This window comes from Eptesicus fuscus, chromosome 14, assembly GCF_027574615.1.
Source record: "Eptesicus fuscus isolate TK198812 chromosome 14, DD_ASM_mEF_20220401, whole genome shotgun sequence".
NCBI classification, from domain to species: domain Eukaryota; kingdom Metazoa; phylum Chordata; class Mammalia; order Chiroptera; family Vespertilionidae; genus Eptesicus; species Eptesicus fuscus.
The window spans coordinates 5,234,504-5,250,393 of record NC_072486.1 but is presented as its reverse complement, the minus strand read 5'-3'; the positions used below and the strand labels follow the sequence as shown (position 1 = coordinate 5,250,393).

At 49.0% G+C, this 15,890-nt stretch overlaps 1 protein-coding gene across 2 annotated transcripts in view; it reads right to left on the bottom strand.

Annotated features, from left to right (window-relative positions):
• Nucleotides 1-15,890, bottom strand: part of ELMO1 (engulfment and cell motility 1) — a 401,111-nt gene that overhangs the window by 190,596 nt on the left and 194,625 nt on the right. For both annotated transcript variants that reach the window (XM_008147245.3, XM_008147253.3), the window contains one exon: nucleotides 10,197-10,301. In XM_008147245.3, the coding sequence (XP_008145467.1) occupies nucleotides 10,197-10,301 (105 nt within the window). The remainder of the gene's footprint in view (nucleotides 1-10,196; nucleotides 10,302-15,890) is intronic.

The following is a 15,890-nucleotide window of genomic DNA, read 5'->3' as shown; positions in this document are numbered from 1 at the left end:
TGATGTTTCTCTCTCTCTCTCTCTCTCTCTCTCTCTCTCTCTCTCTCTCTCTCTCTCTCTTTCTCTCTTTCTGAAATCAATAATTAAATCAATGCCTAATTAAAGTGGATGCAGAAAGGGAACAGGTCATCACAGAACATGTACTCAGTAGTCACTGCTTTAACTAGCATAGTGAGACATGAAAATGGGCCATGGGGACTGAGAGAACCAGCTGGGAGAAAGAGTGGGAAGACGTTGCCGGGTCTAAGACAGGGACCCCAGGGCAGCGACTGCAGGCTACGGGCTTCACTGGTACCCCCGGGAGGGAGGGTGTCACCCACAGGGGAGGCTGCCGGTAGGTTCTAACCTTGTGATTCACACGGTGTGCCACCTGCACGCAGTTCATTCTATAGCTCATTTCATTTTCTCTCAAGCAATCCATCACTGTGTTTTTAAAGTCTCACTGTTTTAATGATTAAAAACAAACAAACAAAACAAAAACATAAAAACCTTCAGCTAGAGCTAAGCAAAAATTCTGAACCTCATACCCAGCTCGGGCTGTTGGAGAATGAGACAGACAAATACCGTGTTTTAGACCTGCTTCAGATTTCAGGCACCGAATCCAGTACCTACAGAACCGAGGGGTGTGAACACCGCGCGCACACACACAGGGCTGTGCCCAGCAGTCATGAATGCACATGGAACCTGCCTCCCTCAGAGGGCGGGTCTTCGGAGATAAAACCAAGCCCACATTGAACAATGAGCTCATCCTGGGGCCTGAAGCCTTGCACTCAAACTGTTGGCTTCGATGTCAGAAATGCTGCCTTCCAGTGCAATTAGCAAATCTAATCACACACATTCACACTCTCAAGAGGTCCTGATTGGCAGTTAACAGCTTGAATATTCACAATCAAAATCAATGGAATTAATGCCACTATTTTTAAAACATGAAAAGATACTGTACAGAAAAACAACAAGCCTCCGACTTGTGAACCTGGGTCAAAGAAAGAATAGAAATACAAGCCAAGAATCAAGTATTTAAATGAATGATTAGACAGAGTTATTTTGAAGTCCCAGCAAGGCTGTCTTGGGTCCTTGTTATTCTAAATGGAGTCTGTGCTCCAGATCATCTAGAAGGAAAACGTCACTCAAATAAAAAAGGCTCCTTTACATGAAACGTGTTTAACTGGCAACATATAATTTCATTTAAAAAAGAATTAGGAGCAATTGCTGCTGAAGCCGTTTTGGGGAGATGGGGAGGGGATGATCTGTCAACACTATGGGAACAGAAAGTGATGGCCCACCAAGCTTTGTTCCAACCGCTTGCTTCACAGTTCAGTTTAATTACACATTACATGCTGTCCTGTAATTATGTCGCTGGGGAAACTGCCAATTTCCCCTCTTGAGATGTTAAAAGTTCCCTAATTTACTTTAAAGACTCAACATTGCCTCCATCAGCACCAACCTTAGTGCAAGAAATGTTAAAAGTTCCCTAATTTACTTTAAAGACTCAACATTGCCTCCATCAGCACCAACCTTAGTGTAAGTAGGGTATTTGGCTCCTGTTCCCTTAAAATGCAGGCTGCTGGACAGTGAGGGGTCCCTTGCCTGGTCTAACATACAGTTCTGGGGCCCACTGTGAGGAGAGCCCCAAGAACACTGGTCCAATATATTTATAATAAGATCTGATGGCTTTTTTCTTGAATTTACAACTGGAGAATTTGAGAAGCATGCCATTCCTTTACCCACCTGTTGGGAGGCTGAAACTAAAGTCCTTTATTCTTAGCCAGAGAATAAACACAGAACACAAGATGAAGCACCTCGCCCTCCAGAAATCCACGCCAAGAATGGAAAGACAGCAAACACTGAGCATATGCATATGAAACCCCTGGGAGATGGAACCCGAACCAAGGAAGACTTGATGAACTGGGAAAGGCAAAAGGCAAGTAGATGATTGAGCACCTACTGTGTGCATCCAGAATTTTACAGAGGTCACTGCAGACCACCAGTATCAGTGGCCATTAACTCAAGTCCCTCAAGTACCAGGCAGACAAGAATGCAGGAAGCAGCCAGAGAGAATATAATAGGGAGTTCTGGCACCTGGTTATTTGGAGAGAGAGAGAGAGAGAGAGAGAGAGAGAGAGAGAGAGAGAGAGGGGAAGGGAGGGAGGGAGAGGGAGAGGGCGCGAGCCCTGCCTACAGGCAAGTCAATCATCTTCTCATTAAAAAGACTGTGCCAGTTGAGCAAAACACACCCACAGGACTCGTTTGAACTACAGCTGCAACCCCTGGATGAATCTGCAAACCCCTAGGAGGCACTGGCTCTGAACACTGGACGCAGACTCCTTGGTTTTAAAGTCGGCTCTGGCACTCCCTTAGCTGTGTGGTCCTGGGCAAACCTCCTAACCTCTCTGTGTGTCAGCTCCCTCATCTGTAAAATGGAAATACCAGCAGGGCTGACTTCATAGGGGTGTTGTGAGAAATTATTAAAAGTGTTTAGTATAGTTGTTACTGCATAGCAAGCTCTGGGCTTGCTATTCATTATGTTTATAGCAAGGAGAGAAAAGGTAAAAAGTTTCCCCAAATGGCTTTGAACTTGAGGTAGACCTCAATGGACAGAGAGACCTATATGCTAAAAGAAGCGGGTACAGAGGTGACCTTCCCATCTCTGGAAGCACTGAAGGGAAGACTACAAATAATGCATGTTAAGTACTCAAAATATTCAAAGGCCTCAAAGATAGTAGCTTCTCTCATACGGGTCATCCCATAGCATTTCTCTTCAGTACTGCATCAAGAATCAGACCTCCCTGGCTCTTTGGTGAATTGCGGTCTATGCCAATATTTTCCCCAAATATTTTAAAAAATATTGTTTACTAAGTATACATCACAAGGATGGAGAATAAAGTTAAAGGTTTAGTGTAAACATATTTTAAATTTTTTTAACTTTGAATAAAATAGTTATAATGAAAGAACTTGAAAAAACAATTCTTAGTTACAAATACCCTCTACTTTATTTATGCATTATAATTTTTTTCTGATTTGGAATAGTTTTAGGAACATACATGAGCCCTAGGTCAAAAGTGCACAAAACCATTGTAATTAATCTTATTTTTAAAGGAATTCTATGTCCCCCCTCAGGAAATTCATTCTCTTCTACCACAATCATCCAATGTGCAGATATATTCCAAATGGGTGAAATATTCATCATAAATGAACATTTACGAGGTATGGTGAGACAAGAACTGCAGGGTTCAGAAAGAACAGGTTTCCAGAATTTTCCTTTAGTTTTGTTACTGGAAGCCTCAATGTTGTGTACATTCTGCAGTTAGTTGGATAACAGCCTCATTAAAAATACGTTTTGTTTTTAACACAGCAGCAACCCAAAGATAGAGGAGGCCTGCACAAGAGGGGTCAGGGCTGCTCTGCTCCACAATGACCCCTCGCCAGGGTATTTCTCTAAGACGCAGGGTCACTGTTTAAAATTAGGTCGCTGGGAAAGAAGCAAGACCGGAGTGATTCTGATAGTGAAACACTGATAACCGATAAAACAGCGAAATATGTGCCGCTCAAAATACTGTGGAAAACTGCAGAGAAGTCACGTTTTTATGATTTGATGGATGTGGCTAGGATAGGTCACATCTAAACATCCCAAATTCAGCAAGAAAACCCAAAGAAGGAAACAAAAGGACACGAGACGAAACAAAAAAAAAAAACACTCTGCTGTCTTCCTGTGCTTGAAGTTCTAGTTTCTGGTGTCTAAGAACTAGACCCTGCCTTTCCCATTGGCCACCAAGTCCACCGCGCATGACACCAGCCTGGCAGATGGTAGATGTTTGATAATATTTCCTGACCGAGTCGGTCAATGAATACATGTGAATGTCGAAAGGGATTGCTCTTCCTTTAGTTAGATTTTTGTTTAGCATCTAAGAAGATGAACCATTCTTGTTTTCTGTGGGAATTTGCTTTTCCTCTGAAAAAAGATAGAAACAATAACAGAAGCACCTCATCTGCATGCACCTGGCATTCACTGTTGCACTGAAATAGCTGATCTGACGTTTTGAGGGTCTGGGATCTTGCACAGCAGCTTGTGTCTGGCTGCAAGGCCTAGAGGGTCCCGGAGGACGGACAACAACAGGCTCTGAGCCTCCCCGACCTGCTGAAATACTTCTGCACGTCACTCTGCGTGTCACTAGACTCAAACTGCGACCGCGTGTGAGATCTGGGAAGCCTCGCAGAGATGCCCTCAGCAGGCTCATTCATTCCTTTAAATAATTTTAAATGGCCCTGGCTGGTTTGGCTCAGTGGATAGAGCATCAGCCTGCGGACTGAAGGGTCCCAGGTTCGATTCCGGTCAAGGGCACATGCCCGGGTTTCAAGCTCAATCTCCTGCAGGGGGTGTGTTGGAGGCAGCCAATCAATGATTCTCTCTCATCATAGATGTTTCAGTCTCTCTCTCCCTCTCCCTTCCTCTCTGAAATCAATAAAAATATATTTTAAAAATAAATAAAGAATTTTAAATCATTTTCGTGCCAATCAAGTATTTGGTAATATGGAGACATATGTGAAAAGTAGACCTTGGTTTTCAAGAATGCACAGTCTAATGAAGACATAACGTTTGTCATGAAGCAGGGGGGAGGCGCTGCCTCTCCTGCGTGTGAGAATGACTTCTGTCATGGCAGACTCAGGAAGGTCATGACTGAGCACACACGCACCTCCATGTTCCCAGCAGCTGCCCGTGGTTCTAATTACTTCAATGATTCTGGCCCCTTTCCCTCCACGCCAAGGGCAGACCCGCGGTGCCCATCACACTCCAAGCCCAGAGACAGGAGGCTTCCGAGTGGGAAGAGCCTGGGACTTGAAGGTCAAAGACGCTGGTCCAGATTCCACCTGCCCACTGGCCGTCTGACCTAGAGGAACGTCTGCTCCTCTCGACGCCCCCCTCCGAGTCTATCCCACGGTGACAACAAGGCTTATGTCCTGGGCTCTTCCTGAAATGCGAGCTGCTCTAGGGAACAACCCTTGTACGTTACCCGCCCACACTGAGGACTCCTTCTCTGCTCAACAGGATGCAGGTGAGTCCCATGGAGAGTTCACCCTGAACCTCTGCCACAGAGTTCCTCTTCCGCATTCCTCAGGGCCCACTTCCACCTCACAGCTGGCACCGCGGCTTGGGAACCTTAGGTTTGCTTGTCATGACTTCCTACTTTGAAGCTGACACTCAGCTCCCACAACAGCCAGCGTGAGTCTTGAACCAAATGAAAAAGCCAGTAATGTGGGTTTCTGTGCAGGTCCCAGTGAGTAATCAATACACCAAGAATCTATATTCCGAGTCCACATTTCCATGGAGCCACTAGGCTGGTCATTCCAGAAAGAGGAGCAACAACAACAGCACAAAGACGCGACATCTCAGCCTGTGCCACTGCCCTGGCTGTGACGTGTGACCGAGGACCACGGGAGGGAGCCGGCACTGTGCTCCACCTCTCAGACGGGCCTCGCTGGACAGAAGTATCTGCAGAAAACAAGCGATTCTGCCTGGCCGGTGGGGCTCAGTGGTTGAACTTCAACCTATGAACCAGGAGGTCAGGATTTGGCTCCCGGTCAGGGCACCTGCCCAGGTTGCCAGCTCCATCCCCAGAGGGGGGGGTGCAGGAGGCAGCCAATCAATGATTCTCTTTCCTCACTGATGTTTCTCTCTCTCTCTCTCCCTTCCTCTCTGAAATCAATAAAAAATATATATTTTTTAAAGAAAGCAAGCAATTATGTCCTGAATAAGTGCGACCCACAAGTCTGAGATCACCAAGGACTCCAGATCTGACTTGGGCACAGCGGGTGCCCAGACCCACAATTCCTCCTCGTGTGCTGTTCCCACCCACGTGTGGGCTAATTCAATTCCATCCCTGCTCCCCCCCAGTACACAGCTCCAAGTTCATTCAAGGACTCACGAGAAGCCAGGCTGCCTGTCCATAAATCCACGTTCAAAAACATACCTCCGGTCACTGCTAAAAGCACGAAGGCCATGGTTCTCAGATGGTAACATACACTGATCACTGGCAAGAGACCATTTAAGTAAAAACTGAAGAGACTCTACTCATGTAACTAACGAAAAATCATTAAACTCGCTCTGTGCCAGGTGCCACAGAGGCAGGCTGGTGGGCCAGGGGTTCCCCGGAGCGTCGGGACGCGGTGTCTGAGGTCATCCTCACAGCTCCACGGAGAGTGGGTTCGAAGGTCCCAGGACACATAATATACAGAATGGGTGTCTATGCGGACTTGACCTTGGCTGCCCTTTCTCACTGCCTACTAGCGGGCCCACACACCGATGCCCCACACGCAGCTGAGGGTCTGCATGTCTCCACGTGAACACCCTTACAGACCGCACGATGTCATTAACACGTTGAGCGCCCAGCCTGTTTTGTCTTCCGGACGGAAAGGATAGCGTCAGTCACCGGTGAGTGACACGGCGCTTAACTTGTTAAAGACCGGACCACCCACCCATCCGCGTGGCCAGTAAGCCCCTCCTTCTTCCCCGGAGACGGCAGTTTCTTTTCGATCCAGAATAACTCATTCGAGCTGCTGCTCCCCGCTGCCGCCGCCTGGTCCGGCTGCCAGCTTCTCTGTAATCCCGCTGCATTTCCGCGCTAGCCGCCACGTCTCACCTTTGTCTTCTGGCAGGAGAGGGATGTTTCTAAAATTAACTCTCATCCTCCTTATTGAAAACACTTCGGAAACTCTTCACTGCCTTCAGGCTCAAGTCCAGACACCACTACGTAGCGACAGGTCCCCGAGGAGCCAGCCCCTCTGCCTCCCTGGCCGTGACCACGCTCACCCTCCGGGCGGTAGACATGGCAGCGTACGTTTAGACACAGCGTTACCCGAGCTTTGGTTCCCTGAACATGCCTTTCTGCCTTTGCTCAGCTTCCCTCCGCTTAGCGTCCTCTCCTCTCCTCCCTCCCTCCCTTCCCCTGGTTAAGAACTACCCACCGACCTTAGTGCAGGGACCGCTTCCTCCAGGAAGCTTTCCTGGCCTGACCGCCACATCTGTGCTGAGGACTCTGGTCTGTGTCCCCGATTCTCCCACCTCCCCAATCAAAATACATTCCCAGTGACGGGGAAAGTGCCTGATCCTGACCTCTCCCCCCAGGCCCACCCTCCTCTGTTTTATCCAGAAAGCTCCTCAACCACAGGACTCCCGAGTGACGTGGTCCTTGGGGAGTCCCGTCACCTCGCTCCCTGATGGGCCTTTGGGGGTTACTCAGTAGCCTGGGCAGCCTGGGGGCTGAGGAGAAAACAGTCCCCTGGCCGCGTCCCGGGGATCGTGTCCATCTGATGGGCAGGCGGAGGGACAGGACCCACCAGAGAGGCCAGGACAGCCAGGGGCAGAAGCAAGACGGGCAGCGGCAGAGGACACAAGGGGTAGAGTGTCCAGTGCGTGCGAGTGTGTGTGCACGTTACAACTTCTTTAAAAAACCCCGCCGTGGCTCTGACTGGAAGAGTGAACGGTGAGGCTCTGTCTGGGGGAGGGCGAATGCCTGCTGAGGGGCAGGGACAAGTAACACATAAACAACGGCACTCAGACAGGAGATCTGCCTGGCCAAGAAAAAGAGCAAATCTTAACAGAAACGTAAACTTAGAAAAAAAGAACCATTTTTATGTTTCAGAAAAGACTGCTCTGCTCCGCTCCTGACCAAACTCACTGAGCTGCCTGAGAGCACTAGCCCAGGTTCTACAGCGCAATTTCACCATCACCGGGGTCACCATCACCGGGGTCACCATCACCGGGGTATCTCTCACAGCCACCACAAAGCCCAGGCATGTTCCCGTGACCCAGGCACTCGTGAAAATAGCTTCAGCTTCCCATCAGCCAGACCTAGCGTCAGCAGGGGGGGCGGGGAGGGAAGGGGGGGAGGTGGGGGGGAAAGGGGGGAAGCAGGGGAGGAAGGGGGGGAGGCGGGGGGGGGGAAGGGGAGGAGGCGGGGGCAACAGCACCAGGAAAGGGACACTTCTGAGAAAACACGGGCCTCTCAGTTACAGCAACGCCTACCCAATAAGAAACAGCGCATGTGGACAGAAAGGGCCACGTTTCCTTTAGAAATCGGTTCTTCACTGAAGTCCCTCCTGGAGGTAACTTCTGAAGCGTTCCATCACACTCATTTCCCTTACAGTGTTTCAGCGAGTGCGCTGAGGAGAATGGGCTGAACATATGAAGTTACTTTTCAGGAGACATATGCTGCTTATGCGATTAACAATGCATTCGGCATCAATAAGCTCTAATTTTAGGAACACTCTCCGTCCACAAACATGAATCATTAATTCTGAATTCAATTTCCACACAGCTCATTTTCACACGCAACATTCCGGAGGCTATACTACACAGTATCTCAAAAATATTAATTCACTTCTTTGCAAGCAGATTACACTCCTAGAAAACATATCTGCGCAACAAATATACACACATTACAAGCCAAATGAAACTTTTATGAAAAAAAAAACAAAACAATTTTCTTCCACGGCTTCACAAATCCAGCCATCACGCTGTGTCGTAAATGCATACAGTGATGTGTGTCAATTACTTCTCAATAAGACAGGGAGAGAAGGAGACGCTTTTCTTAAGGGAGATTGCATTTGTGTCCACGATCTGATCGCCCATCTTTCGGAAAAATGCATCAAACCCTTTGTCTAATCAAATTACAAATAATATTTCAGTGGAAGCCGAAGCTTAGCAAGTTGCATCTATGGGAAAACGTGTATCAGGTTCTTCTCAATCCCTTCACCTTTCCCCCAGCCCCGCAGCGCCCCTCCCCTCTGACAGCTGTCAGTCTGCTCTCTGTCACGAGTGGGTTGCTATTAAGTAAAACCCATTTCAAACCAAGTGCCCGCAGGGAAGCCAGGGCCTGGCATCTTTGTCAAGGGCCCCTCCTGGGTAGCACATGTTTTCATGGGGAAGATGTCCCGTGTATTATCCGTTTGGGCCAGCAGCCCCCCGCAGGGCATGGTGACAGCCAAAGGAACAAGCCCACACATTTCCAAATGCCCCCCAGGGGAACGGTGCTCCCTGTTTAGTGCAGACCAGCGGAGTCGCCCACATTTGCATCACTAGAGAACCATGGGGCCAGGTCCCAAACCCTGGCGTCCCGGAGCCAGCGCCACCGGAGGGACGAAGAGAAAATGTGAGTGACAGATTCTTACCTTTTCTCATCTCCGCCCCACTCTTCCCGTGCCAGACACCTCGTTCCTCACGCTCTAAGCTGAGATCTAGTCATCCCGGTCACAGTTCGCTAGTTCTCGTCCCATTTGTTCACATCCTGCTCCACCTCAGCCTGGGGTGGCTGTACCCCATCCCGACTGAATCTGGGCTCCTCGCCCTGAGGACAGGCGACAGGTGTCGGCACAAGCCCAGGACCTCCAGCGGGGCAGCCCCGAAGGGCAGGCCTCCTCCGTCACGGTCCCTGCGCTCCCCTCCTCCTCACCTCGTCCTCCCACACCTGCACTGCCCATCAGCAGGGGCATCTTCCCTTGTCCTCCACAGCTCCTCCCTCCGCGCCGCTCCCATGCTGGCTGTTGTTCTCACTGTGTCTCCAGCAGTGGCCAGAGGTGGTGCCTGAGGGAACCCTGGGCCCCTGCTCAGGAGTGTTCCAGTGAGTCCACGGGTTTCCACTCTCCTGGAGCCATGCGGGGTTTTGGTAGAGAGCTATTTCCATCCTTGGTACTGAAGCCTAAGAGCTTCTGTCATAATTAGATATTGAACCACATAAACCCGTTTTCCAGTACTATTGTATTTTTAAAAAATATACTTTTATTATTGGTTTTATTATAGAGAGGAAGGGAGAAGGAGAGAGAGAAACATCAGTGATGAGAATCTTTGATCGGCTGCCTCCTGCACACCCCACACTGGGGATTGAGCCTGAGACCAGGCATGTGCCCTGACCAGGAATCGAACCTGGGACCTTCTGGCTTATAGGTTGATGCTCAACCACTGAGCCACCCCGGCTGGGCTGTACTATTGCATTTTTCAATGTCATCACATGAAAAATACTCAGAGGTGAGAAGTCTTTACGTCATTGTCCCTGGTGGGTTTCATTTCATTTTAATTTTCACTTCACTGAGTGATGAAAGCCAAACCTCTGGGGCCGCTCTTCTCTGGGGAATGCCTCCATCCCTGTGAGCTTGAAAGTCAAGTTCAGCAGGAAACCTGTGACGGCGAGGGGCTGTGAGCTTACCCGGATGTAGGCGTCCTGGTGCTGCTTGGCGAAGTAGAGCATGTTGTCCAGGGCTAACATCCCCGGGGGCGTCTGGGTAAAGTCCATGGCGGGGTTGACGTGATTCTGTGATTAAAACACAAGGTTGGATCAGGTTGATGCCTCAGTGGACCCACCAGCCAGCAGAGGTCTGGGATCCCACCTCAAGACCGAAGCACCACAAGGCAAACTCCAAGTAACCAAGTAGGAACACACCTATCTCCATGGAAACCTGCTGGGCAGCGGTGGGAGCTTCTATCTACAGGGGCAGCAATGCCACCTTTTACACCCGGGTTAGGAAACTCAGCTGAAGATCCAAGTACAGGATTATCCTTAGATGTAACACTGAAGGACAAAGAAAATCACGGAACAACTGTGTGTCTGGGAGCTGTGCTGTGGTGAAGCCAATAGCATCTGGGGGGAAAGAGCTGGGACGAGGCCACATCTCGGCCATTAGCTGTTCACTCTGCACTTTCACTTACTCATCCGTCAGCACACGTGTGCCCACCCAGTCCGTGGACTCTGTGAACTGTCCAGGGTTACACATGGACACTGGATAGAAAGCTGTCCCTGGGGTCCCGACACCTGCCTGCTCTCGGGGAGTGTGCTGACCTGCGGTCACTGCACAGTGTGAGAACCAGGAAGACAAAACCATAGTCACAAATACGCCCAACACATTCTCCGCAGGTTCAAGGTCACCCACAAGCCTCTTGTCCAAGGAACAAACCACGCCCCACCGTTAACCCTCAGACACGACCACGCCTCCCCGTCCTGAACAGGCATACATGCATATACTAGCAGATGGTGAGTGGTTTAAGAGAACTCTTTTTTTTTGTTTTGTTAAAGACCTGAAAAAGCAATGTTAAAGAGGCATTAAAAAACCTGCTTTTACCTCAGGATATAGGTAATTTGTGTGAAACTACATATTTGTGTTTTGTTCCTAAATACTTGTGAATGAGCAGCGTGGCTCTCTGAATTGCCAGGACATTTTGGTTCACTGTCGTTTTTTCTAATTCGAGTTCAGGAAGGACTTCTTGTTCACTTACTCAAGGTTCAAACAACCCAGGCTCCTGTAAGTTATGTAAGAGAACAGACGCTGCCTTTCCATGCTGCTGACATGTCTGAAAAGCGAATGTTCTGAGCTGGCAAACAACGTCTGAACTGACAGCAGAGCGGCGCTGCTTGCGGCCACAGGTCCTGTCGGAGCATCCCTGCCCGCTCTCTACAGCAGGGTGGGTCAGTGGAGCGACGTTGTTTTCATTCAGCATTTTATCCCGATTCATTTATTCGGATGTTGGAAAGTTTTAAAAATAGCAAAGCACCACTTACAGTAAGAGGTACAAATCTCATAAAATAATTGTGTCAAAATGCAATTCACTGGACACATCAAAGACAGGGGACTTGGACTTTCACCTGATGTTTACGGAGTAAGAGGTCAGGTTTGCGTTCAATAGTGGGGGAAATCAAAATGCTGGAAATCAATGATCAGAGACTTCATCTAAAAAATAACGTGCGATGAAAGACTTTGTAATACCTTCAGTCCTTTAGAGAGCAGTGGAATGTCTCGCACTACACACAAATCTATTATTGTGACTTTGGTACACTAGACTTTCATGAACACAAGTAACGTCTTAGAAAGTTACTATTAGCTGAGCCCTTTCGTGTCATCCACGCTGTCACCTCACCTAGCACTCAGGCGTGGCACTACCTCCCCACTGGCTGATGAGGAAGCCGCAGCACCATTTGCAAGTCGGATGCATTTGTTTTGGTGCTGCTAGCATTTCGACGCTACACAGACTGAGGACAGCTGACTTGAGAAAAAATGTAGGCTGCTCAGTATTAGCTGCCACCCAGCCTGGTCCCACCAACGCAGAGGAGTGTGCCCCGTGGGAGAGAGGAAAGTATGGCATTGATTTCAGACCTGTCTCTAGTGTTGGTCTATGAGTCTATTCCAAAAATAAATACACAAAAAGGAAACCAAACGACAAAGATTAGTTTCTGTGGATCGAATTGGAACAACCCCCAAAGCTACTAGTGGATGCTAGTGAAGCTGACCCTGGAGAAGGTCCCACAGCTCCAAAGTCATCAGTCTTGCTTGCATTTGCTCCCAGGGACCCCTCAAAGCATCCTCCTATCAGTTACCCCCCCTTATGCACACCTGGGGGCCACCAAATAGGGCACCACTGATCTCAAAAGGTCTTACAGTTAAATAATATAATTTATTTTTAGGGTTCTTTTAAAGAAACACGTGGCTATTTAGCAAATAGTCCCAATAAAATAATGCCTATGCTATGCCATGAATTCTGCAAAGTACCTTCATGTACTAACTCTTGATCCTCAAAGTAGACTCGATTATTATTCTCCCATGACAGAGAAGGAAACTGAGGCACTGGGTGTCTGGGGAGCTTGCTCAAAGTTTAGAGCCAGAATTTGACAATCCCATTTACAATTGCATCAAAAAATAAAACAAAATACCTTGGGATAAATTTAACCAAGAATGTAAAAAGCCTGTACTTGGAAAATGATCAGACACTCAAAAAAGAAAATGAAGAAGATACATAAGTGAAAGCATATACCATGTTCATGGACAGGAATCATTAACATCATTAAAACGGCCATACTACCCAAAGTAATCTACACATTCAATGCAATTCTATCAAGATACCAATGGCATATCTCTCAGAACTAGAACAAATATTCCAAAAATATATATGGAACCACAAATGACCCCGAATAGCCACAGCAATCTTGAGAAAGATCAAAATTACCTGATATCAAACTATACTACATGGCCCTAATAATCAAAACAGCACGGTACTAGCATAAAAGCAGATCTATAGATCAATGGGACAGAATAGAGAGCCCTGAAGTAAACCCACACCGTTATGGTCAATTACTATTCAGAGTACAGGCTTTTCTCCGGGGTTTTAGTGTTCAGGTGTTGAAGTTCACAGAGATGCCCAATGCAGAGCTCCTCAACTGTGGTCCTCCTCCATCCACATTACTCGCTCAGGGATAATGGGCCTGCGGTCCATCCTTTTTAACAAAAGCTACAATTTCTCCACCCCTCCCAGGTCTAACAGACCTCTCTCTCTCTGATGTTCAGCACACCATTCCTCTGGTCTCTGACAAATAGGCTGCTACTCAATAGAAGCCAATTAGAAAACCGCCTTTGATTTTCTGGGACTTGCCCTAAATTATGGAGCATCCCCGCACTGCAGATGAAAAACAAATCACTTTGTAGTGGTGAGTGAACTCTGTTCTCTCTTTCTGCCTCTTTTTTAACTCCAGGTTCCATTTTCCCAGCTCCTCTCTCCTGCAAATTATTGCTTCCTTTTTCCCTCTTGGCTTTAACCGTCAGGGAAGTAATTTACAACCTTGATGTCGGTAACAGGCAAACGAAAAGAATTACATGCCGCAAGCCTGGGAAGCTTTCCACACTGTGACAAAAATACTCCGAGAACCCGGCGAGGCCGGCAGTCCCGCTTTCTTATTTATGAGACGCTCTGGATACGGACTTATTTTCCTTTCTTGTTCCGGGTATTTTTCCCACCTGTCTCGAAATAGAAGCTGCGTGAGCTTTGATAAATGGCTTGAAATTTTCCCTTGTCTTACAGCAAAGCTTGTGTACCTCTGTGCATCCTTCTGAAATGCCATTTCTTAGTTCCTGCAGAACGCTGCTCGGTGAATCGTATCAGACAGCCCTCAGCCCCTACAGAAATCGGGTGCTCCCTTCCCGAAGCACCCGGGGTTTTTCATTTTGGGGAAATGACACCAACGCTGAAGGTAGCACGACTTTTTTTATAGTGAGCGCCCTAATGGGGTTTGGGTGCGGAGGTCTGGAGATCTGTTTCTCTTCTGTTACCTACGTAGCTGATTTTCAGCTGAATTATTTCAGCGACACATCCAAGAGGCAGTTCGCAGTCTAAGACAGAGAATCGCTCCGCCTGTTCCGGGCCCTACCCCAAGGACCCTGGAGCGCTGGAATGGACCTGAAATACAACCTGGGCCGGTCGCCTTATTTTATGGACAAGAACCAGGGCTGCAGGGTCCGAACCTCCTGGGGGGCTGGCCAAAGCCCCGGTCTCTGAGTCAGGGGGGCTGGGTGGGGTGGACAAGCTGCCTCTCTAACAAATTCCCAGGGGTGCAGGTGCTGCTGGCTGGAGAACACAGCTTGAGACTCACAGGTGACTAGACCGACTCATCTGGATAACACAGGAAATATCAAAATAAGATCTAGACCCACTAATTCCTCGAATCCTGTGCAGCATCTACCACACTAGGACTGGAACCCACAGTTCCAAGTAGCAAATGCATTTTCAATGTACTTGCTCTTCAGCCCCTTGGTGCTTGGCCTCTCCTGGAGAAAACAGACTCCTTTATTCAGAAAAAGGAGTGGTAATTGGGAAGCTTCTCACTTCCCCCAGGGCTCAAATTCCTAATGAAAGTCACAGGAATGAGTGCCTCCACAGGAAGGAAGGAGACTGTCACCAGCCACTAAGCCCTGGCCCTGCACGCTTCCTGGGTGGGGTGAGTGTCCCACACCCCGAGTGAATGGTGAACGATCTGCGCTGCTCAGTGCCAGGGCCAGGCCGCTCCTTCCTCAGTGCGGATGAAACAAAGAGCTGATGCCAGGGGGCTCGCCAGCGGGCAACCACGGGAGAGCCTTTGAGAATTTAGGAGTTCCTATCTGTGCAACATGAATGCCTGCATGTGCCCAACACAGAGAAACCACCTCTAAAGCAAAGCACGCTGAGCAAATAGCCATTCCGGCTAAGAAGCCGGATCAAGGATGTTTCTCGAGGCGGGGAGTTAGGTCACTTTCTCCAAGAGGCGGCAGCCCCTCGGAGCTCTGCCCAGCTGCACACACCTCCCCGCTCCCCCGCCCACCCAGAGAGGATCATGTGGGTGTTTTAACAGTCTCCCCAGAAGGGCAGTTACCAGCCCCGGATGCACCTGAACATCCACGGGGGGAAGGAGGGGGCTGGGAAAATCCCTGATGTCCAGGCTGTACTCCGAATTCCAACTGAGGAATTCTTGTTTGAGAACCAGGCAACTGGATTTTTCAAGCTCCCCAGGGGACCCCCAGGTCCAGCCAGGGTTGAGGACATGGTCCCCAAGTTTGAGCGTGGCAGAAGCTCCCCGAGGGCCTGTTCAAACAGGAGGCTGGGCCCACCCCCAGCCTTTCCAATTCGGTGGGTCTGGCTGAGGACCGAGGACTGGCTTCCATACACGTTCCCGGATGCTCTGCTGGTCTCTGGACCACACTTGGAGGAACCACTGCCCTCAAGCCGCAGGCACGCTACACAGGAGTGTGTGAAGGACCGATGCCCACCAGCCAATGGCGCTGGGAACTTGGTTCCCTGTCCCAGGCTTTGGTTAGGCCTGGACTTTTCTGGAAATGTGGGCCCAGGTTGGACAGGCAGCCTGAGTTGGCACAGGGCCGGCACTCGCTCCCCTGGCTTCTTCGCACATTTATGTATTTGACTTTGTGACACCCCCCACACAGGGAGTCCCAGAAGCAGCCGTTAGAAACCTTTGGATTCTGGACTTGTCATCTCGCTGTGAAGCTCAATAAAAACCCATCGCTTGGATGACAACAAAGAAGGCGTCCCATCACGTCTGACCTGAGGGTGGCAAGATGGTGAAAACGCTGAAGAGCAGGAAAGTGCCTAC